At 37.6% G+C, this 23,513-nt stretch overlaps 1 protein-coding gene across 6 annotated transcripts; it reads right to left on the bottom strand.

The window, feature by feature from the left end:
* Positions 1–4,703: 4,703 nt before the first annotated feature.
* znf217 (zinc finger protein 217) lies at positions 4,704–23,295 on the bottom strand. 6 transcript variants are annotated; one of them, XM_038276020.1, is made up of 6 exons: positions 23,198–23,266; positions 22,453–22,493; positions 19,107–20,424; positions 18,908–19,012; positions 12,209–13,453; positions 4,704–5,927 (listed from the first exon to the last, which is right to left on the bottom strand). In XM_038276020.1, the coding sequence occupies exons 3-6, from the start codon at positions 20,383–20,385 to the stop codon at positions 5,815–5,817; spliced, it is 2,742 nt and encodes a 913-aa protein (XP_038131948.1). In that variant the 5' UTR covers positions 20,386–20,424; positions 22,453–22,493; positions 23,198–23,266; the 3' UTR covers positions 4,704–5,814. The 6 variants fall into 6 exon arrangements, with proteins under 6 accessions (XP_038131948.1, XP_038131947.1, XP_038131949.1 ...); XM_038276019.1 differs by lacking the exon at positions 23,198–23,266 and adding an exon at positions 22,956–23,079; XM_038276021.1 differs by lacking the exon at positions 22,453–22,493 and having other exon boundaries at positions 23,198–23,295.
* Between the last annotated feature and the right edge of the window lie 218 nt (positions 23,296–23,513).

Below are 23,513 nucleotides of genomic sequence, written 5' to 3'. Positions count from 1 at the left end.
TAACAGCTAAACACCTAAATGACATAAAGTACACTGCAAAAAATGTAAATCTAAATAAGTAATTTTTTCTTAAAATAAATGATTTTTTTCTTGAATTGAGGAGGTGAGACACTTTGCCAATGGAACAAGAAAATTTACATTTAAAATAAGAAAAAATAACTGCATTGTCTTATTTCAAATACATATTATCTAATTATCTTGTTCTAAGAGTTAAAATACTCATTCCATTGGCAAACGATCTTATTTACCTGCTCAAATTAAGAGTAAATTCCTTAATTTAAGAATTTTTGTACTTATTTCTAGATCGTTTTTGCAGTGTATGTTAATACTTGACGATTTAGATAAATCATAGATGGAACACCGAAAAAACGATCTAGAAATAAGTAAAAATTTCTCAAATTGAGTGAATTTATCCTTAATTTGAGTAGGTAAATGACATGATTTGCCAATTGAATGAGTATTTTTACTCTTAAAATAAGATATTTAGATAAAATGCACTTGAAATAAGACAATGTAATTGTGTTTTCTTATTTTAAATGTAAATTGTCTTGTTTCATTGGCAAAATATGTCTTTTACCTTCTAAATTCAAGAACAAATGCATTTATTTTATGAAATAATGACTTATCTAGATTTAGATTTTTCCCAGTGAAATCGGGCCCAGAAAATCGATTTGAGTCAGAAAAAGAATCAGAAAACTAAATGATCTCATTTTACAAAGAAAGATCCAGAACAGCAAGTAAACAGAGGATAAAAAAACCCCCAAGATTTCCTTATTTTGTCCTATTAAAGAAGCTTTAGATGAAAACCGTCACTCTCTTGACGTGGGGATCGGGTTTAACAGGAAGGATGTCATAAGCTGTTGTCGACTCGCGTCCTCAAGAACGCCTTTGCTCTAGGTCTGCCACAGTGTGAGGGAACATGAGGGTGATGCTAAGTGAAATGCTCATTTTGCGTTTGTGATTACCGAGGCCCATGGGCGATATGCACTAATGTGAGCTAATGCAATAGATTACACAGTGCAGGCCCAGGGGAACAGACAGCAAACAGATGTGGTCTTCTCAAAAAGGGAGGGGGGGAGAATCAAAGTTTAAAATGCTCACTGCACTGAAGATTGTCTCTTGTAGTTTTCTGTTTACAGAGCACACGACAGGGATATGTTTTGTCTGTTATCTCCTTTTAAACATATGGGGAAAGGTCAACAATGGTGCCTCTGTCAGAGATCACCAAACTTCTCAGAAGCTTATTTTTCTTCCTTTTTTTCACAAGCAGCTACTAATAAATAAAACATTATATATTCCAGTTGTTTAGAAGTGCTGAATTCAAGAGGTGAAGGGCAACACATTGGTGACCTTAGGCCCTAAGCACGGTCAGAGGTTTTTCTTTTTCTTCAAAAAGGGTTTGCTTTAGAAATTGAAGGCACATATATATCTATATCTATCTATATTAATCTATATATCTATTTTCCCTCTTCAAGTTTAGTGAATCTTTTACAAAATGCAACTACAATGCAACAGTCTATTTACTGCTCAAAACCAGAAATCTCCCAAAGCTACAATCTAGATTGAGTATATGCTGCCCTCTGGTGGTGAAAGGCAGTCAGTAAAAGTTAACTGGAAAAAATAAAAATAAAAAAACAACAAGAAGCTCTATCTATTACAGTGAAGTAAAAAAAGAAAACTGCATTTTTTTTAAGTGTGTTTTTATCTGTTGAGTTGTAATTAAAGTTTAATGCCAAATAACACTGAACTATGCTGTATAATTTTTTGCTGTAAAGATGTTTAATTACCGTATTAAGCTGCAGAGTTCTTTGGATTTTTTACAGCTCGGTCATCGATTTGTGCTGCCTTGTTATTAAAAAAAAAACATATTTTGTTGAAAAGAACAGATAATTAGGATTTGGCAATAAAAGGAACAGCAGAATTTTAATATATTTACACTTTAAGTTTCTTAATCTGTTTGAAAGAAATGGAAAAAACAAACATTTGCAGCAAAACTCTGACCATGACACAGCTAAAGTATCATCTTCATGTCATTTAAAGAAACTCTCACTGGCATATTGTGGGGGGAGTCTCAGTTTAAAATGGACATTTATTTTATTTTATACAGTCTTAATTTAACCAGATAAGTCATTTAGTTCCTGCAGTAATCTCTGGGTCTGCTCCAAACAGTGGATGAGCAAACTTTTAAAAAGCGTGAGAAGTGCCATTCATCTCTGATGGTATCAACTATAAATCAAGATTGCTAAAGTCTGTGGGTTTTATTTTTAACTCTGATCAGTTAAAATAACTGGAAATGCTGCGTTCTGCATCAGCCAATCCTAAACCAGCAGAAGTGGGTAGCAGTTACACTGGAAAAAATCTAAATGTAGATAAATCATTTTTTCTTAAAGTAAGTGCATTTCTTCTTAAATTGAGGAGATTAAAGAGATATTTTGCCAATGGAACAAGACAATTTAGATTTAAAATAAGAAAACACAATTGCATTGTCTTATTCCAAGTGCATATTATCTAATTATCTTATTTTAAGGGTAAAAATACTAATTCCATTGGCAAATTATCAAATTTACCTATTCAAATCAAGGGTAAATACACCTAATTTAAGACATTTTTACTTATTTCTAGATCGTTTTTGCAGTTAGATTAACTCGAGTAACTTTATTAAAAAAAACAAACAAAAAAAACTTAAGTGTATTTTTTTTTGTACTGGACTTTTTACTTTTACTTGAGTGAAAACATGAAGTGTCATCAATCTCATTAGTCATTTCACTAAATCAAGAACAAAATTGTCTAAAAACACAAAAAGTAATAACTAATGTTTAGGTGAGATTATGCTATTGTACTTTAGCTTCATTCAGGCTCGTTATAGGCCAAATTTAGACAGTAAACAGTGAACTGTTTTATGAGTTTTGTAATAAAAGAATTCTGACTTGATTTCACCAAAAGTTGTTAATCTAATTATTTTTTATTTAATTCTTTAAAACAGCAGGATTTCAATATATTTATATATTTTTTTCTTATAATTTTAGGGGAGTGGCGCCCTAGTGGTCAGAGCATAGAGCCTGGAATCCTGAGGTTCTGAGTCCGAGTCCCACAGTCTGCCACTCTGGGTCCCTGAGCAAGACCCTTAACCCCACACAGCTCCCCAGGCACCCCACAATGGCCACCCACTGCTCCACGAGGGGATAAGGGGGGAAATTTCTCCAATGTGAGATCAATAAAGTTCAATTATGAATTTATAATTTTGCAAATACTAAATCTGATATTATGATCACTTTGTTGTTATTGATTATTAAAACTTATTTCCTCTTGGATTATTAAATTAGACTACTACTTTTTACTGTTATTTAACAAACTGTTGCAGTTTTAAAGGCTGGGCTTAAACATATTCAAATATTTTATGGATTTGTTTAAATTTAATACACGTTTTTTTCCCTTTAAATAGGCTTTTGATGTGTTTTTCTACACTGGAAAAACTTAAACCCTCAATAAGTCATTTTTACTTTAATAAAGTGCATTTTGCCTTGGATTGAGGAGGTAAGTGTGAATTCTTGCCAATGGAACAAGACAATTTACATTTAAAATAAGAAAAAACAATTGCAGTGTCTTATTTCAAGTGCATATTATCTAATTATCTTATTCTAAGAGTAAATATACTAATTCCATTGGCAAATTATCTTATTTTTCTACTCAAATTAGGGGTAAATAGACTTAATTTAAGACATGGTGACTTATTTCCAGATCGTTTTTGCAGTGTACAGTAATATCACTAATCAATTCAAAGTCAGTCTTGTCTTTTTCTTTTACTACGTCTTAAGTTACACTAATAAAACAAAAACTAAAAGCAAATTTTCCATACATGGCAGAGACATTTTTTCTCGTTAAATATGCTTTAGAGAGAAATAGGATATTAGCTTAAAATAAGCAACTTCTGAAACAATAGACTGCGTTTCCTCCATAAAATACATAATTTCTTAATTTGTTTTTCAAGGTGAAACAATTAAATTACCAGAAATCTTTTTTTTTGTTTCTGCAAATAGTTACAAAATTGGACACCAATTTTTTTTTTTTTTTTTCAAATTACAGTACAAACATTCCACCTTTTTATACAGGTCCTTCTCAAAATATTAATACATTATGATAAAGTTAATTATTTTCCATAATGTAACGATAAAACCGGAGCGGGAGGGGTTGTGTCACCCAGATTTGTGTCCCCCAGTGTGTATTTTCCCACCGACGTACGTTCTTCTCCCACACAAAAACAGAATTTCATGTCAAATGTAGAAATTCCTTTACACTAGATTCCGCGTTAATTTGCGAATTCCGCGATTCCGTGATCGCGGAAATTATATTCAGCCTTCGAATCTTGCCTTCAGAGGACGCAGTTTGTAAAAGGATGCAGTTTGTAAAACTTAATCTAAAAAAAAACAGAAGTGTGAAACAATTTAATATGTATACAAGTAAAATAAAAGTTGAAATTTAAAAAATTAAATGAGAAAAGTAATGTGAAAAAATTTAATTTGAGAAAAGCTACAAATTTTTCATTTCCATTTACAAAATGTGTTCTTTGCTAAAAACAAAAATGGAACAAAAGTGACTCCGTAGAGAGAAACCAACTGGTTGATAAAAACATGGAAGGAATAAATGCTGAGTTCAAATAATTAAAATAATCTGCTAAACAAAAGAAAAAAAACCCGGACAAGTTATTTGCCTCTCATTTTTATTACTGAAATGTCATACAAATTTCAAAACAATGGTATCATTTTTACATTTACTTTACATGCAACCCAGATAGAAAAAAAACTCCACATCAATCGGAGGCATTTCAATGCAACAGAACCGAAAGTACATCGAGTAAATGGCTCAACCTGAGACTCTTCACAGTTTACATTTAATTCAACCGTTAATCAAAATGGCTTCTTCTGGGTCGATTTTTTCCCAGGAATGGCGCACATAAAAGGTCGCTTGAAAAGACGCCTTACGGTCGGCTAACTCCAAAACGAACGTGCGCCATTTTACCGTGGAAACAAAAACAAGTCTGCAGCCGACGGATCTGAGGCACTAGTAGTTAATGATTAAATGAACCAATTCAAAGGACTTTTCTGTTCAAAACGCAACCCGAACACAAGTGGATGTCCGACGACATCCGCAATACTCCGTTCGTCCAGGTACAAAGGCTCAGTGGACATTAAAGCTGAAAACAGCTTTGAAACAAGATAACAGAGAGCAGCGTGAGGTAGAGCGTCCAGAGGAAACGCTTCCTGCCTGTAAACTAATGGACCGAGGCCATCGAACGTCTCCCTCCTCGTCGTTTTGGAAGTCACACAGTAATGGCGTCTGCTGCCTGAAGGTGAAAGGAGCAGCCATCTTTGTTCTCACATCAACAGCCTCATACGTGAACATTAGTGTGGCTAGAATGACTTAAGTTAGAGATGGAAAATTGAAGGCAATATCCCAGTGTACACCAAGTGGAGAAAATATCTGTGCGGATCAGAAAATACCGATAATGAAATACTCAACCCGACATAGAACATAATAAATCTAATAAATCTACATTAAATTAAAGGACAACAAAAAGGCACAGTCTCTCTCTTTTTTTTTTAAATGATGAAATTAAATATATTTTCCATAAAGTTCTCCAAAATAAGGTAGCAGCTCTGTTCACATCTAGAAATAAAAATAAATCAAAAGAAAGATATCGGGGGTCAAACATTTGAATCCAGTGAAAGACGAAAAAGAAAAAAGGCTCTGAAGCCCCAAAAATAATGTAAGTTTCTGCAGGCATTCTTCCAGTGGGTTACCCGTCTGCTCTTTGCTTTAGGAGCTCTTGTCGGTGGCCCCGTAGCGCTGGTTTGGGAATGAGGGTGGGGGGTCCCTCCTCTGCAGGTTAGGCAGGCCTGGCAGGGGCTGGAACAGCAGAGTTCTGGGACCTGGGCACAAATATTTCACATTAACTCTCTCATCTCTCAGCCTTTCAGAAATAAGTAACAAAGTACAAATACTTCGTTACTGTACTCAAGTAGATTTTTCAGATATTTTTACTTTACTTTACTACTTATTTTTATGGCGACTTTTTACTTCTACTCCTTACATTTTTACACAAATATCTGTACTTTCTACTCCTTACATTTTAAAAAATTGGCTCGTTACTTTAGTTTTGAATCATTTCAATGGAGTTACTGTTATTATTTTTCACGTCATCAATACCAAATTCAATCTAATTGGATGGGAATCTACGTTGCATTTGACGCACCACTACAAGATGAATCGACAGATTCGGCGGTATTCATTGGCGGCAAATCATTGCAGCTTGGTGGCGGTGGCGTTAGCATAGTAGCATGGACGACAAGATGATTGAAAATGAACACAACGGAGATCTAGTCCTATTGACAGACATCCATTTAAAATGTAGACAACGGCATGAAAAAAGTGGTTTCTACTTTTACTTTTATACTTTGAGTAAATTTACAAGCCTGTACTTTGGTAAAAGTGGAAGTACTAATTAAACTTCTTTACTCAAGTAAAAGTAACAGAGTATTTTTTAACACAAGTATCTGTACTTTTACTCAAGTACAGAAAGTGAGTACTTTTGCCATCTCTGGTCGCTATGAGCTTCTGACTAGCGTCACGATACTAAAATGTTCAACTCGATACCGATACTCATATTCAATACTTGATACCTTTTTTGATACCACAAAGATAAAAACAAAGACCCCAAAATTTAACACAAATATTTTCATTAATAAAATACAAAAAAAATAAATAAGTATCCTTCCTTGGCTATGCTTTGCACAGATAAGAATGAACGAAAAATAATTCTCAGCAGCTGCACCCGTTACAAAAAAAATGAAACTGAACAGAATTATTCAATCACAGTGTTCAGAAAGTGCATTTCCCTCTATTCTGCATTCTAGATGACTTTAGGTGCCACTGGTGGTAGAACTGTATCGATACTTTTGAAAATGAGTATCGTATCACGATACAATGTTTTAGTATCGATACTTTTTTGAGCGTCGATACTTTTGACAACCCTACTTCTGACGGTACGATAACCTGAAGCACAAATATCAGTTTAACCGTAAGATCTATTTCTGTTATGATTGAATAGGAAAGTAGTGCTGTGACGCTATAAACTTTTAATAGATTTAATTACAGGTTCTTTAAACCAACTTTTCCATTAAAAAACACTTTTCTCCTCAAATGATCATGTGAGCAAAACAACAAATATTTCTAGTATTTAATCAATTATTTAGGTTATTCAACAGGTTGGTTAGAAGGAAAAATCATTTAGCTTCAGTTAAAAACTCGGGATGTCCCGATACTTTTTCCATCTCCGATACGATACCGATATTGCAGCTTTGACAAATGGCTGATACCGATAATAACCCGATATGATATCAGCATGGGTTATATCAGCTTTTATTACTTATTTTATAGAGATGCACGATATTAGGATTTTGGCCGATATCCGATATGCCGATATTTTAAAACTCATGTAGCCGATAACCGATATCGATACCGATGTTAAAGCTGGACAAAAATAAGTAGTCATTGAAAATAGCAGTTTTGTTATCCATTTCTGACACTTTGAAAAATAATATACTCAAATATATTTTCATATGCTGATATCAAATTGATTTTTAAAAACGCGGTATCGATCTATTTTACTTTCAAAATCTCGTGAAATTTCATCGTTTTGTTACAAACTCTCGTGATATTTTGCAAATTCTTGTGAGATTTTGTTAGTAAAATAGATCGATACTGCGTCAATATATCAACATATAAAAATATGGCAAAATTTTGTGAATTTTCGGGGGATTTCGTAGCATAACGATGACATATAGCAATATTTCATTAGTAAAAGAGATTGATATGGTGTTTTTAAATGGCAATATATCAGCATATGAAGATATTGTGATATTTTAATGTATCAATATTTTTTCCCTCGTCTTTAGAAGTTTTTAAGTCTGTAAAAAAAGAAGTTTTTGAGGAAGAAGAAGAAGTAGTATTATTATTTTTTTTTAGACTTTAGAAACTCAGAAGCTGGTCAAATATCGGTGGGGTGGCCGATGTCCAATATTCAGTTTTAAGGCCGATACCGATAGGGGGCCGATTATAGGGGGCCAAGTCCAGTGGATATTTTTTGAATTTTTACGGAATGCCGATTATATCGTGCATCCCTATTATTTTATACTGTAGCATGCTAGAAAACACAGGAATATCACTAAAACAGGGAACAAAGGTCAAAAATAAAAGATATGTAAAATTAACCAATGAGTTACAGAGATTTAACAGAAGCAGAGTGTTTCTATTAGCATGAAAACATCGGAAATTTTAGATGCCGATAATAATATCGGATTAGGAGATTCCTATTAAAAGATTTTATGAAATTTCTACTATAAATGTACGAACAGTCCCTGGATTTTAAATTACAGTAGTAGCCATTTAAAATTTCCCCACTTTCCTTGATGGGCCCTTGGCTGGTCCCCTACAATTCCTTTTTTAAAAATTAATCTTTGTACTAAAATATTCTTTCTGTCATGATTTATGGACTTTAAGATCTAAAGAGAAGCGTCATCTCCTGATCAGACCCTGTAGTGAAAAAGTGGAGTCAGAGTAAGAAAAATATGCAAGAGAGGGTCACTCCAGTGGCTGGAAGTTAGAGGGGATTTTGTCGGGAGCTGCAGGGAATCAGGCTGCCATTGCGTTCGAATGGGAAGGGCCGTTTTGAATGGCTGCTATTGTTTAGCACAAATCCTTCCACTAAATATGGTTTTAAAAAAAATTATAATTCATTTAATTTATACTGCACTTTTCACCAAAAGGCCTCAAAGTGCTACAAAAAAAAGCATTTAAAAAAAAGCATTAAAAAAGAAATACATAGAAATAAAATAAAATATATAAAATGAAATAAAAAATATAAAATAAAATAATAAAAGCTGTTTTAAAAGAGAAAAAAGAAACATCTAAGGGGGACCAAAAGTTTTGCTAGAAAAAATGTTTTAAGGCCTTTTTTAAAACACTCAGTGGACTGAGGCGCCCTCAAGGTGTCAGGGAGGGAATCCCCCAAATATATTTTGGGAATCTCCCAAAATATATTGTAATAAAGAAAAATATACCGCTTGTAATCAGAAGATTCATTTCTACAGTAGCAGCCGTTCAAAATGGCCCTTCCCAGTCAAACGGCTGCCTACTCCCCTGCGACCCCCAGAGAAATCCCCTCCAACTTTCAGCCACTGGCCTTCTCCTGGGTGTGCATATGTTTGACTGAATTACAAAGTCTGACCAGGAGATGGCGCTTCTCTTTAGATCTTAATGTCAGCAAATCCTGACAGAATATTATAGTACAAAGATTGATGTTTAAAAAAAGGAATTTTAGGGGACCAGACAAGGACCCATCAAGGAAAGTGGGTAAATTCTTAATGGCTACTACTTTAATACTGACAGAACTATGACAGTTCACCTCTGTCTTTAGGTGCTGAACAATTGCTATTCAATTTGCAGCCATTAAAACATTTACCACTGAGGCAGCGACTATAACATCCATGTTCCTGGTTCTAGCTCCTTCCTAACTGCTAGCACTATTCAGATAGCATCTATTACGGTGACCACGATGCGGGGATAACGATGAATTATTCACACCAAGTCAGGATTTTTAAGCTGTAATATCTCCTGTGGACGGGCTGCACTGTGATGCAGTGGGTAGCACTGTTGCCTTGCAGTAATAAGGTTCCGGGTTTGATTCCCAGAGCCTTTCTTCGTAAAGTTTGGATGTTCTCCCAATGCATGAGCAGGTTCTCTCCGGGTACTCCGGCTTCCTCCCACAGTCCAAAAACATGACTGTTAGGTTAATTGGCTTCTCTAAATTCTCCTTAAAAGTGTGTGCGTGAATGGTTGTGTTTATAAATGCGTTAAAATGTTTCTAATTGATTAATATTTAATGTGTTAAAGTCCCAGAGGAAAAAAAAGATACTCTAACGGTGGGCTGATCCTCAGTATAAATGCTACAGCAGAGTTTATAACTTTTTCTTCCACTGCTAAATCCTAAATGTAACTGTATTTTTTTCATATTTTTGAGTATTTTCTGTAAAACATGGCCCTCCTTTTTTATTGAATAAATGAAAAAGCACTTCTACCTACTTGTAGTTAATGTAAAAGTCTGTTGAAGCAGTTTTTAGATCAGTTATTTCTAACGTTCCTCTTTACAGTTTCTCACTGCTCTTTCTGCTTCATTTTAAAGAAGTGAACCAACATTTGCAGCTACAGAGGAATTCGCTAAACAAAGCATGGGCAGTTCTAGACGGGAGCCAACGGGGCCAGGGCCCCCTTTAGAACTAGTCCTAGCCCCTGTACTGAAGACATACTCCTAAAAATGCCTAATGAGGATATTTGATGGAACAGACTTTGCCTGATTGTTCCCATGGACCTGTAAGCGCTGTGAGGATCATGTTCTTTGATTTCTGCAGTGCTTTCAACACAATCTGGAGCTGTCAGGAGTGAACCAGCACCCTGGACTACCTCACTGGCTGTCCACAGTATGTAGGGGCAAAGGGCTGTGCCTCAGATAAGTTGGTCTGCAGTACGGGGGTCCGAAAACTCCTCTAGCTGCCACCTCCAGAAGTTCTCTGATGATTCTGCAATAGTTCCCATCATCGCAGGTGGGGGCGACTCAGAGTACAGGCAGTGGACCCAGAACTTTGTGGCCTGGTGCCAGCAGAACCACCTCCTGATTAATGCTCCTGATTAATGCAGGGAAAACCAAAGCTTGTGGTGGACTTTCGCAGAAGCAGATCCCACTGACACCACTGAACATCCAGGGAATGGACATTGAGACAGTGGACTCCTATAATGGTGAATGGCCTGAACCGTCAATCCTTCGATTTCAGGGCAAACTCTTACATTCGACGCCACTGTCATACCTAAACGTTCATCTGAATAACAAACTCGACTGGACTCAGAACAGAGGCTCTGTATAAGAAAATTCAGAGCAGACTCTTACTGATGAGGAGACTGAGGTCTTTAGGAGTCCAAGGGGCGCTCCTAAAGACCTTCTATGACTCTGAATCTGTAGCTGAGAGAACAGGAGCAGGAAAACAGGAAGGCCAGCTCTGTGATTGGATGCCCTCTGGAGTGCAGGAGGTGGGAAACAAAAGGATCCTAAATAAATTATCATCTCTGTTGGATAATGTCTCCCACCCCGTGCATGAAGCTGGTGCTGAACTGGAGAGCTCCTTCAGTGACAGGCTGCTGCACCTTAAATGCACCAGGGAGCGTTATCACAGATCCTTCCTCCCAGCAGATGGAAGACTCTAGAACAGGGGTCTTCAACATTTTCCAGGCCAAGGACCCCCAAACTGAAGGCGAGATGGAGCGGGGACCCCCTAATTATATATATTGTATTATTAAAGTATTTCTGATTCTGATTCCTGCTTGATGGGACAGGTGTTGAGAATGAAATGGTGTCCAGCTTGAAAGAGCTGTGTCACTGAATGTGTGCATTGATGACTGAAAGACTTTATTGTCTGTCTTTATTCATGTTAATGTGTATTTAAAGACATTTCATTTCATTTATTGAAAAAAGTTGCAGGGGGGGATATATAAAAAAGTAATCAACCAAAACTTTCGCGACCCACATGCAGTACCTCCGTGGACCCCGAAGGGGTCGCGGATCCCCTGTTGAAGACCTCCGCTCTAGAACCACTACGCTTCCCAACAACCTCAATCAGTTGTTCCATTCATGCTGATTTTTTGCACAGTTTCTACCTTAGTCAGTTAAATAACTGCTGCTGTCATCTTGTATTTTTCATTTTCGAATATCCATTACTGTAAAAATGTCCATAGCTGTATATTGGTTATTTATTCTCCAAGTTTACAGTTTTATATTGTTAAACCACTTTAATGTACAGTATTTTATTATCGTTTAACTCTTCATTATTATGTTATTCTTATACACTTTTCTATGGTGCATATTTGTGTGACACATTTTTTCTATAATCTTTTTGCTTCCTCATCGTGGGACAAAAAAGGCATTTTCTATTCTATAGATTTTTAAAAAAAAAATCAGTTTTAATTATGATATAATTGAAACTGATGAGTTTATTTTGTAAAATGTTTTAATAGCGGCGGAATGGTTTTAAAAAAAATAGAACATTTTGGTCATTTTTTTGTCTCTAAAACAGTAATAAATATTATTTAAAAGCCTAACTCTTACCAGCTCTTGGGTTGGCCACGCCTCCATGGCTGGGGTTGGCTGGTGCGCTGTGGTAGAGCGACGCCAGCTCGCTTGGTGTGTAGTGCAGAAAGTTCATCATGTTCCAGTCCGACTCCAAGCTTCCCCCCAGAGGAGCAGGCGTGGTTTTTATTGGACACAGAGCCTCGGAAGCGGAGGACGGCCCCGGCCCCTGAGTTACAGCTTTGACGTTTCTTCCCTGGATTAGCAGTCTGTTGGCTCCCTCTGCTGGCGGCGCTCGGAAAGACGTTTTCTCGCCACCCTCGACCTCTCTGTTTGTTGGCATGGAAAACTTCATTCTCTTGCCCGAAGTGTCGGCATAATCCATTTGAGGGAGGCTTCCGAATCTGCTGGACAGGCAGAGACGAGCGGCGTCCGAGTTCCAGATGTTGGCATTCCTCACCGGGTAGCTCCTCTCGCCCGCCGCCCCTCTGCCTGCGTTGGTTTTCCTCATGACCTCCGTGAATCGTGACGATTCCTGGCTGGGTTGAGGTTCTGCGTTTTGTCTGGAATGCTGCGACGCTGCGCCCTGGGTGCCGTCCTGACCTGCTGCGGGGACGGGCGAGCGCTTCTGGTTAGCAGGAAGACCCTCTTGAGGTTTGGGGGGCTGCGGGAGCGGGGATTTGGTTCGGCGAGGGTGACGTCTGTCGGTCGTCTGCAGCGGAGCGACGTCTTTCCCATCCAGGGCAGGCGGGCACCCCGTGTAACGCCTTGGCTTCCCGGTGGCTCCGTAATTAATCTTCTTGGCATTTTCTAATTTGTCTTTATGCACCAACCTTTTGTGCATTATCAGAACCTCGGGGTAAAGGGTTTTGTAAGCACAGAACGAACACGCATTTGGAGTCGATGGATATCTGGTTTCTGCAGCTATAGAGATGGACACCTTCAAGGATAAATTTAACGGGGCCTCAGACTTCTCCTCCTCCTTCTTTAGGTTAACCGCCACCGGAAGGTCGAGCTGCGCCTCCATCGGCTCCGTTTTCACTTCTACAGGTTTGTCTGGTTTGTCGTCCAAATCTTCAAACCTATCTTCAGTTTTTCTCTTTGCTTCCCAGAGTTTAGGTCTGCTTGGGACGGCGTCACCATCAAGAGGAGGTAGTGACGACGCATCTCTGCTGGTTATTTCAACGTAGGGTTTGTCTTTGTGGCGGCGATCATAGTGATATTTCAGCGAAGTCTTCTGAGCAGCAGCATAGTCGCAATAGGCACATTTATAGGGTTTCTCACCTGGAAAACAAAGAAATGAAGCCGTTTTAATGGAATTGAACTGTAAAAATGATGCCTTACAAACAAATTTATATCATCAAACTTATTCAGTTTACTCCACTAATCGAAAAAAAAATTCCAATGAGTTAATTTTGTTCCATTATTGTTGCAAGGGAACAAAAAAATTAGAAACATGGTTTGAACCCAAAAAACTTTAAGAGGAATGTCAGGAGCAACAATGCGCCTGAGGGGAGCAGCTTTAAAGGAATAGTACACCCAAAACATGATTAGCCTTCATTTTCTACTCACCCCCATACTGAACAACACTCTGGAGTACTTTTTTGATATCTCAAATGCATCTGGAGATCTGGGAGGCTTCTTGCTGTCTGCTGACATTCAAATAATGGAGGTCTATGGCGCCCGAGGCAGAAAGGTCCATAAAAGTCCACAAAAAACGTGTCAATATTCCTCCATACTGCTCGTCCAATGTATTCCAAGTGTCCTGAGTGGGTAGTGTCCAGAATTTACTCGAAACGAAGTCATTTAGAATGTTTTTAGAGCATAAACAGTAGTGTATAGGATTTCCTGAAAGCGCGCACCTGCGCGTTCACGACGCTACGGAAGCCGGCAGACCAAACCAGATGAAAGTGCGCGATCTCCAGATGCATTTGAGATATCAAAAAAGTACTCCAGAGTGTTGTTCAGCATGGGGGTGAGTAGAAAATGAAGGCTAATCATGTTTTGGGTGTACTATTCCTTTAACTGATGCTTCATGGTGCTCATTAACTGATGCACAAGAATAATTTCATGTGCATCACACTGCCGTGCGTCATCCTGGACTCATTGTGAATGCTCTATGTATACGCCCAAAATTGAAAAAAATACATAGAAAGTTCAGCATTTTAGGAGATTCTGGAAGGTCAGGCATACGCTGGCTAAATCGGCAAAGTGTGACAGGGCCCTACAGGGTTCCTACAGCATAAGGCGAGTTAAATTCAAGACTTTTTCAGACTTTTTAATGCCACTTGAAGTAAAAATTTAAGTCCCAAATTCACAAGAAACACAAGAAAAACCTGCTTGCTACAACTTAACCCAAAGGTTTATTTTAACATAAACCACTGCACTAATGTTTCAAATGTTGAAAAGCTTCCCATACAGGAAGAAAGCTAAAAACACACAAATGACAGATAGATTTTAACAGTTATTTAACAGAATTCATAAACTTTGTTTTAGCAGGGAACAAAACAAATCAGTTTTAAAGCCCCAACATAACCAGTGCTAAGTCTTTTTTGCAGCTATTTTTCTTTGTATGGTTTTCTTAGTATGTTTGATTTGGTGATAAGTGGAGGCGTTGCAGAGACAAGGGTGGAACTAAACTGAGAAATACCGGCTGTTTCTCTCCATTTTGACGCTTTGTGTTTCGTGCTTCGCATGTGCGACTCCACTGCCTTAATTCCCATCGTTCTGAGCTTGAATTTATTCTTGCATAAATCCACTGAGCCTCATGTATGTTCCCTGGTTTTAGCCATGGAGAAAACTCTTAGCTGGAGCCAATTATGGTTACATTTTCACTTGCTCATATTTAACTCTTTGGCTAGCAGGTTAGACTCTACCCAATCAAACTCCTCCAAGTCCCATTGATACATTTTAGATAAAAAAAAATGTTAAATACCAAACAACAAGCAGTTTTTAACTGATTATTGAATTCATTCAGACACAAGCTAGCTAATCAAGCTAACCGTTGCCGCTTTTCAATCTGTGTACTTGTGCCGCAACAACGCTTTTATTGGTTCCGCTATCCGACGGAACCAATAATGGCGAGCCTTTTTTTTTTTTATAATAAAAAAAAATTTGTCAATTTTAACGTTTTATTTAGATTACATAAAGAAATTGTAATAAAAATAATCCTATTTATGATGTTTTAAAAATTAATACCTACGAAAGACTGATTTAAGACATTTTAATACCAATTAAGGCCTTAGTTTTATTTTGAAGAATTCAATTCAAGGACCCGCAGGAACCCTGCTCTAACTAAATGTGGAAGGAAAACACTACAATGGTAAACCTACCAGAGACACACAACTCAGATTGGTAAAAAACTATCAAGGAGGACGATGATTTGTTGTGCACTTTATAAATCTGGCCATCCTGAGCAAACAGCTATTGATAAAAGGAAGACTTAATTAGAGCCGCTGGCTAGAAGAAATATAAGAGAGACAGCAAATGACAGTTTATACATGCTGCTCATCCGTTCTGACTGAGTTTAAGCTAAAATGCATGGAGAGAAAATTTGTTCAAATATTATTGAAAGTTAAGAAGATATTTAAAATAAGGAAAACTGAAGCAACGTTTCAAAAACTTTTTAATCAAAAACTAATTTTGAGAGCAATTTGTGTGTAAAGTTCAATATTATTTGTTAGACTTTAAGATTTTATCTACAAAATCTTTTTTTGTTTCTATATTTTTCAAATTTTTTAAATTAAATAAACAATTTTTTTTTCATTTATATATATATATATATATATATATATATATATATATATATATATATATATATATATTTTTTTTTTTTTTTTTTTTTTTCAATGATTTTCAGATTTTTCTCTTTTTTTGCATTTATTTTTTGCTGATTTTATTTTTATTTGTCTTGTTTTCCTTTTCAAATCCCATTTTACAGGTTTCTTCTCCTACACTTCTGAGTCGTCTGTGCACAGACCAATAGAAATAAGTCTGCTTAGGGTGGACGCCATCAGCAGCGTTTCTATTGGCCCGTGCACAGACTACCCAGAGGTGTAAAGGGAGAAATCTATAAAACAGGATTTGAAAAGTGTGCACCTTGTCTCAGCATCAGCCACAAAACTTTGAAGAAAAAAAGGATTCTGAAACAATATCTTAAAAAAAAAAAACAATAATAAAAAATACATAAATTATAATAAATTACTTTAAAAACCTTTTTTGATTAAGAAATTTTTTAGATTCATGTTTCATAGCAGTTTCTTAACATATTTTCTTTAACAATCTTCTATCCTTTACTTTCAATAATATTGGAACAAATTTCTCTCCATACAGAGAGGAATGGCTAAAAACTGTCTGCATGCCTGGTAGAGAGCAAAAGGCCTGCCATACTCTTTATATTTTTATTTATTGAAAATCATTTTAGTCAGTCTTTTAAATGTCACCCTAATAATTATTTTTTTAATGTTTCAGGTTGTAACATTAAATCATTTTCTAGTGATGCGTTCAGCAACACCGGTGCGTCAGTGCATGCGATACAAGAGCTGTTTCTAACTGACTGACTAAACAAACTGTGTTTAAAAAACTTATCTGTCAACATGATGCATCTGCTTTAAAAAAATTTCTCATCTTTTGCAGTTTATCATTAAAACGATCAAGAATCTTGTAGCAGCCTACAAGGAATAGGAACGCTTCAGCCGTTACGTTTTTATTTTAATTTTCTCGTTGTGTTTTCCTTTTCCTCTCAGTTCTCAGTCAACTTATCTGAATTAAAGCTAACTTCAAATTGACTCTTAGTTTATTTACGTTTCTTTCTGTACTTATTGTTTTAAAAATATGATTGAAAAGCCTAATCCACTAGCATCCTCATTCACATTTTCCCCTAAATTTTCACATTATATGTTTACATTATTTATCAACTGCACCAGAAGATATCAAAGATATTTTTAATTTAAATAGATATGAAGTAATACAATATAACTGACAATAACTTAAATCATATCATTGTACTAGGTCATCAAATCAGTTCAGTTTAGTCTGTCAAATAAACTGCCTGCGGTGTGTTTAATGTCCTAGGGAAACGGCTGTTCCAACCGTTTGCATTTCCAAATTCTCCCGAGTGGTGCACGACTTTACACGAGTGAATAAAGTGAATGTGATTGGTCGTTTATCAAGGGCGGGGCTTGATGTTAACCATCGCCCGGGGGAAAGTACAAATTTCATTGCATTTGCCCGCCGGGCAAAACATTTTTATCACTCAAAATTACTTTAAAATGAACCACAGGCGTTGCCGGCGCCATTTTTGTTGTTTAGTACACATTCTGGCGTGATTTGAAAAAGCTGCGTGATTTTCCGCTAGATGGCGTGATTTTTCTCTCCTTGGGGAGAGAATTCTGCATATGGCAGTCTTCTGTACAGTGATGCAGGTCATACATTAAAAAATGTTCATAAAATTTCTCTTAGACTTTGAAGTGGTGCATTTAAATGTTATAGATCTAAACCTGTTAAATTGGTGAGTAGTAGTAGTGTAAATTTTTAACCTGTCAAGTTTTTTTTTTTAGATTTTTAACATTCCAATTTATATTTTTCCAACCATACAACAGTTTAAAGCAAAGTTTATATTGAAAAGAATGTTCAGGAAGGATTGAAAAGCATGTTAACACGGCAATGTAGGCCTGAGTTCATTATCTGACGCATCCAGATACACACCAGGAACCTGGAAACTTACTGAATTACAAAAAAAACATTTAAAAAACAAACATGTTTCATTGATATATATATAGAAATGAATATTAGGAACTATATTTATCAAACATTATACTGAGCAAGTAAAAATTGTTTCTGGGCAAATGAAATGTGAAAAATCCTTAACGTCAACCCCTGAAGGGGGAGGGTTTGTTGTGGCGGAAGGTTCACAAGCAAGTTTGGTTGTGGCCGGTTTGTCGGAAGCATCTTGCTAACCAGTTAGCAACTTAGTGCTAGCAGGTTCCCAATGGGAAATTCCATTGGGACCAAGTAGCACTAAATTGGTGACTTAGAAACGACGCTGTCAAGGAACGCTATGGACAGTGGAAACATGCAAGAGGAGGAGAGTTTAGTGTCGGAGGTCGTGGATGAGTCTCCTCCGTCATCCATTTTTTATTTAGAGGAGGAAAGCGGGGACGAAGATGTTGTGGAAGAGGACGCCAGTGCGGCAGAAGCTTGGTTTGGTGTAGAAGGCTTCCAGCCGTACATGTTTGAGCCCTTGCCTCGCAACGCTGCCAGTTCTGTTAGCTCTACGCCTGCCGAAGACACAGACGTCCATCCCCGTGAACACTGGGACGCAACTCAATGGGAAAGGAAAGGATTCTTATATGAATCAAGATGCTATGACCGAAATAATTTGATTGACAGACAACCGCTGATATACGATTGGCCGAATGTAGGTGTACAAGCTGAGGTATAACTAAGTGGCCTGCATTATGATAAGAAAAAAAAACACTGATTCCTTTTTTAAATAAAAAGTTTCTAAATTTTGGGACAGTAAAAAAAAAAAAACTCTGATAAAGAGTACATTTATATTCATGTTTAAGCCAGAATGATTTGACATTTTAAATATGATTTCCCTACGACTTTAAAGGTCCAGCAGGTGTCAGTATTCTGTGAGACAGAATCAATGCAGCATCAATACAGTTTGGAAAAGTTTCAAAACGCTTCAAGATGCCTCATTATCCCGTCTCTATCATTTGGAGCAGGTTCTACCTGTGTGAGTCCTCATGTGGACTGTGAGGTAATAACTGGATCGGAAAGATTTGCCGCAGTAGTTGCACTCTTTGGATCTGAATTTGGATCGCTCCACGCCGTCTTCTGAAAAAATAAAATAAACACAGTGAAATCATGAAAACGACCGTGAGAACTTGCATGTAATTCCCCGTCCTGTCAGCAGCAGCTCCAGATTTACCTGTAATCAAGTTTTCCTCCTCGTGCGGCTCCTCCGCCGGCTCCTGTTGGGGCGCTCTCGGCGTCGGGCTCTCTTCGCCGCCTCTCTCACGCTTGTGGATCCTGGAGTGAAGCACCAGCTGGTGATAGGTCCTGAAGGTCTTCTTGCATTCCTCACAGGTGGTCGGCTTCTCTCTGTCTTTGTGATTCTGCATGAGCGACCTCCGCGGCGGGTTTGAGGCTTCCGGAACGGTCTGCTGCTGAGACCGCAGCTCTCTCGCCAGCGCATCTTTGGCAGCTTTCTCTCCCTGACCTTCTGACCATGAAACGCTCATCTCCTCCTTGTCAGAGCAGCAGTCTTCATTGTCCGTGCTGAGCTCCTGGCCGATCTCTTTAGTATTATTTGGACCGACGGCTATCTTGCCCTTTGTGGCGAGCTGCCATGCTTGATATGTAGTAAAGGGATCCAGCTGGGGAATCCACTTGGATGATCTTGTGTCGTTTAAACCTTTATGTGTGGAGGCAGGCCAAAGCTTGAGGCTGCCTAAAAACGCTTCCTGTTTAGCTAAAGGGTCTGTAGCACCTTCAATCTTCTCCATGACTTCATCTTTCCCCAGCTCCGCCTCTCGGTTGTGATTCTTACTGTGTTCTGCCAAACTGTCATGGTCGGGGAAGAAGAACCCGCACACCATGCACATTTTGTAAACAGACACGACGGGCTCCGGGGGCGGCGCTTGTGTGACGTCGTTGATGGTGAAAGGGGCCTCCTGGTCCAGGACGGCCTTGCTCTTCGGCCCCGGTCTCACGTGCATCTTCATGTGGTTCTTCAGGAACCAGGATTCCCTGAATCGCCGTCCGCAGACGCTGCAGCAGTACGTAAAGTAGTCCTTGTGTTTCCTCATGTGCGCCTCCAGCTCTCCGGCGTCTTGTGCGATCTGACCGCAAACGATGCAGCTGGGCGCCTCCTCCTTCTGTGCGGGGAGGGCGCCGGGTTCGGGCCGGGGTTGTCCGCCGGGGATCCTGAACTCTGCGTCGACCCGCAGCACGGTGGGCTCCGAGAATGTAGTGGGGTGTTGCGCCAGCACGTGTGGGCCCAACTCATCCTGACTGCTAAAAATTTGGTCGCAGAACATGCAGGAAAGCTGCAGGCGCTCAGTCTCTACGACGACCTTCAGAGCACAACTGTTCTGAGGCGTCATGCTGCAGCCAGGTCCTGGGATTCCTGCGTTGTTGCTAATCAGGATGTCCTGGAGAAGGCCGTCCGGGCTGTCCACAAACGGCAATAAGGAGTGAGTTGGCATTTTCCTCTGGGGTTTGAGCACACTATCCAAAAGAGGAACCTAAAAATAACATCAATAAAACTCAGAAAATCAGAAAAGGTTTTGGTAAATGGTTACACAGAACTGGCCTATAATCAGCTTTAAATACTTAAGAGAACCATCTAATACTGAAACAGGAAACACATCTGTTTTAAGCAATCAGCTACACAGACAACTCATTTCCTCTCAATACAGACCACTGATTAAAACTTTGTTTCTATATGCCAAAACAGCGGGCATACCTATTATAAGACAAACCATCTTTAGCTATTTTTAAACTGCATTATGCATCATATAAGCTGGAAGAATTAATGTTTATACACAGCATGGGAGCACATTAATGCAAGAATAAGATTAAAAAAGGTTGTAGCTGAACAGGGAAAAGTCAACTGCTGCAAATTTATCAAAAAATAATAATAACATCTCAACTAAATCTTAATCTAATTTACTTTGTAACAGAAGTTCTATTAATACATTTTAGAAAAACCCTTCTCTCCTGCTGTTACACTGGATGCCCCCTAGGAGGCGCTTGTCCCAATTTCAAACCACGTTTCACCTATTTGCCTTTTCCTGCCAGTAATACTACTCATCTACAAAGGAGAAGTCTTAAAATGCATATTTATCATCAGCTTATTCATTTATAGAAGAAGGCTAATTGTTTTATTTTCATCAGAAAATGTCTAAATGTTAATAAAAAGGCCAAAAAACAAAACAAAACTCTGCTAATAGATGAGGATCTATCATTGCTTCAATCAGCTGATCATTGCTGAAACTGAATCAATAAAATATTTTACAAAACGCCCCCAAAAACTATCAAATACTACAATAACTTGATGCGTCTTTAAATAAACGTTTAAGTTACAGACTCCTAGGATAACGATGGAGAGAAAGTACGATTTTAAATAATTTCAACCTCTTTTTCTTACATGTTGGTAAGAAAACATGTAAGAAAGAGAAGCAAACAAGAAGAATGCATCAGAAAAGGGTTCAACTCTTACCTCTAATGAATACAAAGATTTTGTAGTTTTTTTTTTACGGCGACGATGAATAAGAAGCTGAATTTCACATATAAAACTTGACCTACGACTGCGAAGTTCAAAAGGAGTGCAGAGGACATCTACTGACATCAAAAAAAAAAAACAGACTGCTTCATTGGAAAAAAAAAATTCAAACCTACATAAGTCTTTTTTTTTTTTAATAAGTGAATTTTTTCTTGAATTTTGGAGGTAAGTGAAACAATGTGCATTTAAAATAACAAAAAAACTATTTTGTCGTCTTATTTAAAGTGTATATTGTCTAATTACCTTATTTTAAAAGTAAAAATCCTCATTCCATTGGCAAATCACCTTATTTACCTACTCAAATTAAGACATTTTGACTTATTTCTAGATCATTTTTTGCAGTGTTTATACTGTATACGTAAAGTTATGTTCTACTTTGGTTCGGTTATGAAAAATTCTATTTCTAAAGCCTAAATCCATAATAGTATTGTCGATATTCTTTAGTCATAATTACTTTTAAAAGTGTTTCTGGGAAAAAAAGAAGAAAAAAAAAAGGCTGCATTGTTTCTAAAACAAGCATAAAAGACTAAATAACCTTCAGGCCTTTTCCTGATCTGACCACTCCTCCTATAGCAAGTCAGTTTTTTATTTGCCTATTTATACATTTTATTTGCCTTTTATAAAGATGAGACATATTTAGAATAGAAAACCAAACATAAACATGGTTGTTTCTGCATATTTTAAAATAGGGCTTGAATCTAAATTTGTATTCGACTATATTTAATTTGCCTAAAACCTCCCAGAAATAAAACAAAAGCAAATCTAAAGAGTAAAACCCAAATTTGCTGCCACAATTAAACCCTTTTAACATAACAAATAGACAACTATTTATTAAAACTTGATAAAAGATCAATCAAATCAACATAGTTGATAAAGTTATAAATATGACTGCACCTTTAATTAATTGACCTCTGCTTAGACTTTCGATAACAAGCAGGAAATTGAGCTTTTTGTTAGTTTCTTCTGCTTTTTTTTGTTAAGTAGTCACCTTGTTAATCCAAAGAGCCCAGATGTGGTCAAAGAGGGACCCTGAACCTTCATGGGGGGTGGGGGGGGGGGGGGGGTGGATGATGCAGTTAACTTTTTAACAGCTGAGACACAAACAAACGTTGCATTTAATCAGAGCCACTATTACGCTTCTATATGTGCATTATTATCCGAGCACGAGGAGCTCATTGGCTCCTTATACACCTCTACAGGTTTAACGTTTTAACGTCAATAAACCGAAAACATTGAGAGAGAAAAAAAAGGAAGAATTCAGTTCAAACAATCACGACCAAAACGACGACGACGGAAACATTTTAAAACAACAACAAACCTTCTAAGGTCACCGACATAATTCATGAACCCGTCGCGTTAAGTCGTTTTTTTTATTGTTTCTGTTAGAAGAAAGTTAGAAAAACAAACTACTTTAACTTTGTTTTCTTCTTGTTCTCTTTCTGTTGTATTCGACTGCGAGGAAACTGTAGAAACTCACCAAACAATACCTACCAAGGCAGAGTTTCCGGATTACTATTAACTATAGAGATATACAACAAGCCAGAGAAGGAAGAAGTGAGCCGCCACGCTGCTTTCTTTCTTTCTTTTTTTTTTTTTTTTTTTGGGGCTGCTGCTGTTTGTGTCGGAGAGCTTCTTCATTTCACGCAGCGCTCTCTCTCTCTCTCTCCCCCTCCCTCCCTTCCTCGTGCGTATACGCGCGCGCGCGCGTGTGTGTGTGCTGTTGGACGGCTCACCTAATCAATTGTTTGAATGTGAATCATATTTGCTCCCCTTGCTTTCCTCCTCACTCTGTGCAGCTGTTGACTTCTGACGCGCGCGCGCTGCACTACTCATAGGGGGAAAAAAGAGCGCGTGCACGCGCCCCCTCCTCTTCAATAAAAAAAATCCACGAGTCACGTGGTCATGAATGACAGAAAACTCCTCTAAAAAAAAAAAAGTTTTTATTTATTTATTTGTTTATTAATGTATCTATTTTTAAACATTTTTAAACATTACCTCCAATAATGGCGCAGGTAGGAATTATTCATTCATTTATATCTATATATATGA

Source organism: Cyprinodon tularosa, unplaced genomic scaffold (assembly GCF_016077235.1).
Source record: "Cyprinodon tularosa strain WSP-4 unplaced genomic scaffold, ASM1607723v1 ctg99, whole genome shotgun sequence".
NCBI lineage: Eukaryota > Metazoa > Chordata > Actinopteri > Cyprinodontiformes > Cyprinodontidae > Cyprinodon > Cyprinodon tularosa.
Note: the sequence above shows the minus strand (reverse complement) of the source record. Positions and strands in the feature narration are given on the sequence as shown.

Coding starts and splice junctions, on each gene's coding strand:
- znf217 (XM_038276021.1), bottom strand. CDS start 20,385: ATGCCAACTCACTCCTTATTGCCGTTTGTGGACAGCCCGGACGGCCTT. Junction 13,454..18,907: donor CCACATGAGGACTCACACAG/GTAGAACCTGCT, acceptor TTTGTTTTCCAG/GTGAGAAACCCTATAAATGT. Junction 5,928..12,208: donor CGTGGCCAACCCAAGAGCTG/GTAAGAGTTAGG, acceptor ATTTGTGCCCAG/GTCCCAGAACTCTGCTGTTC.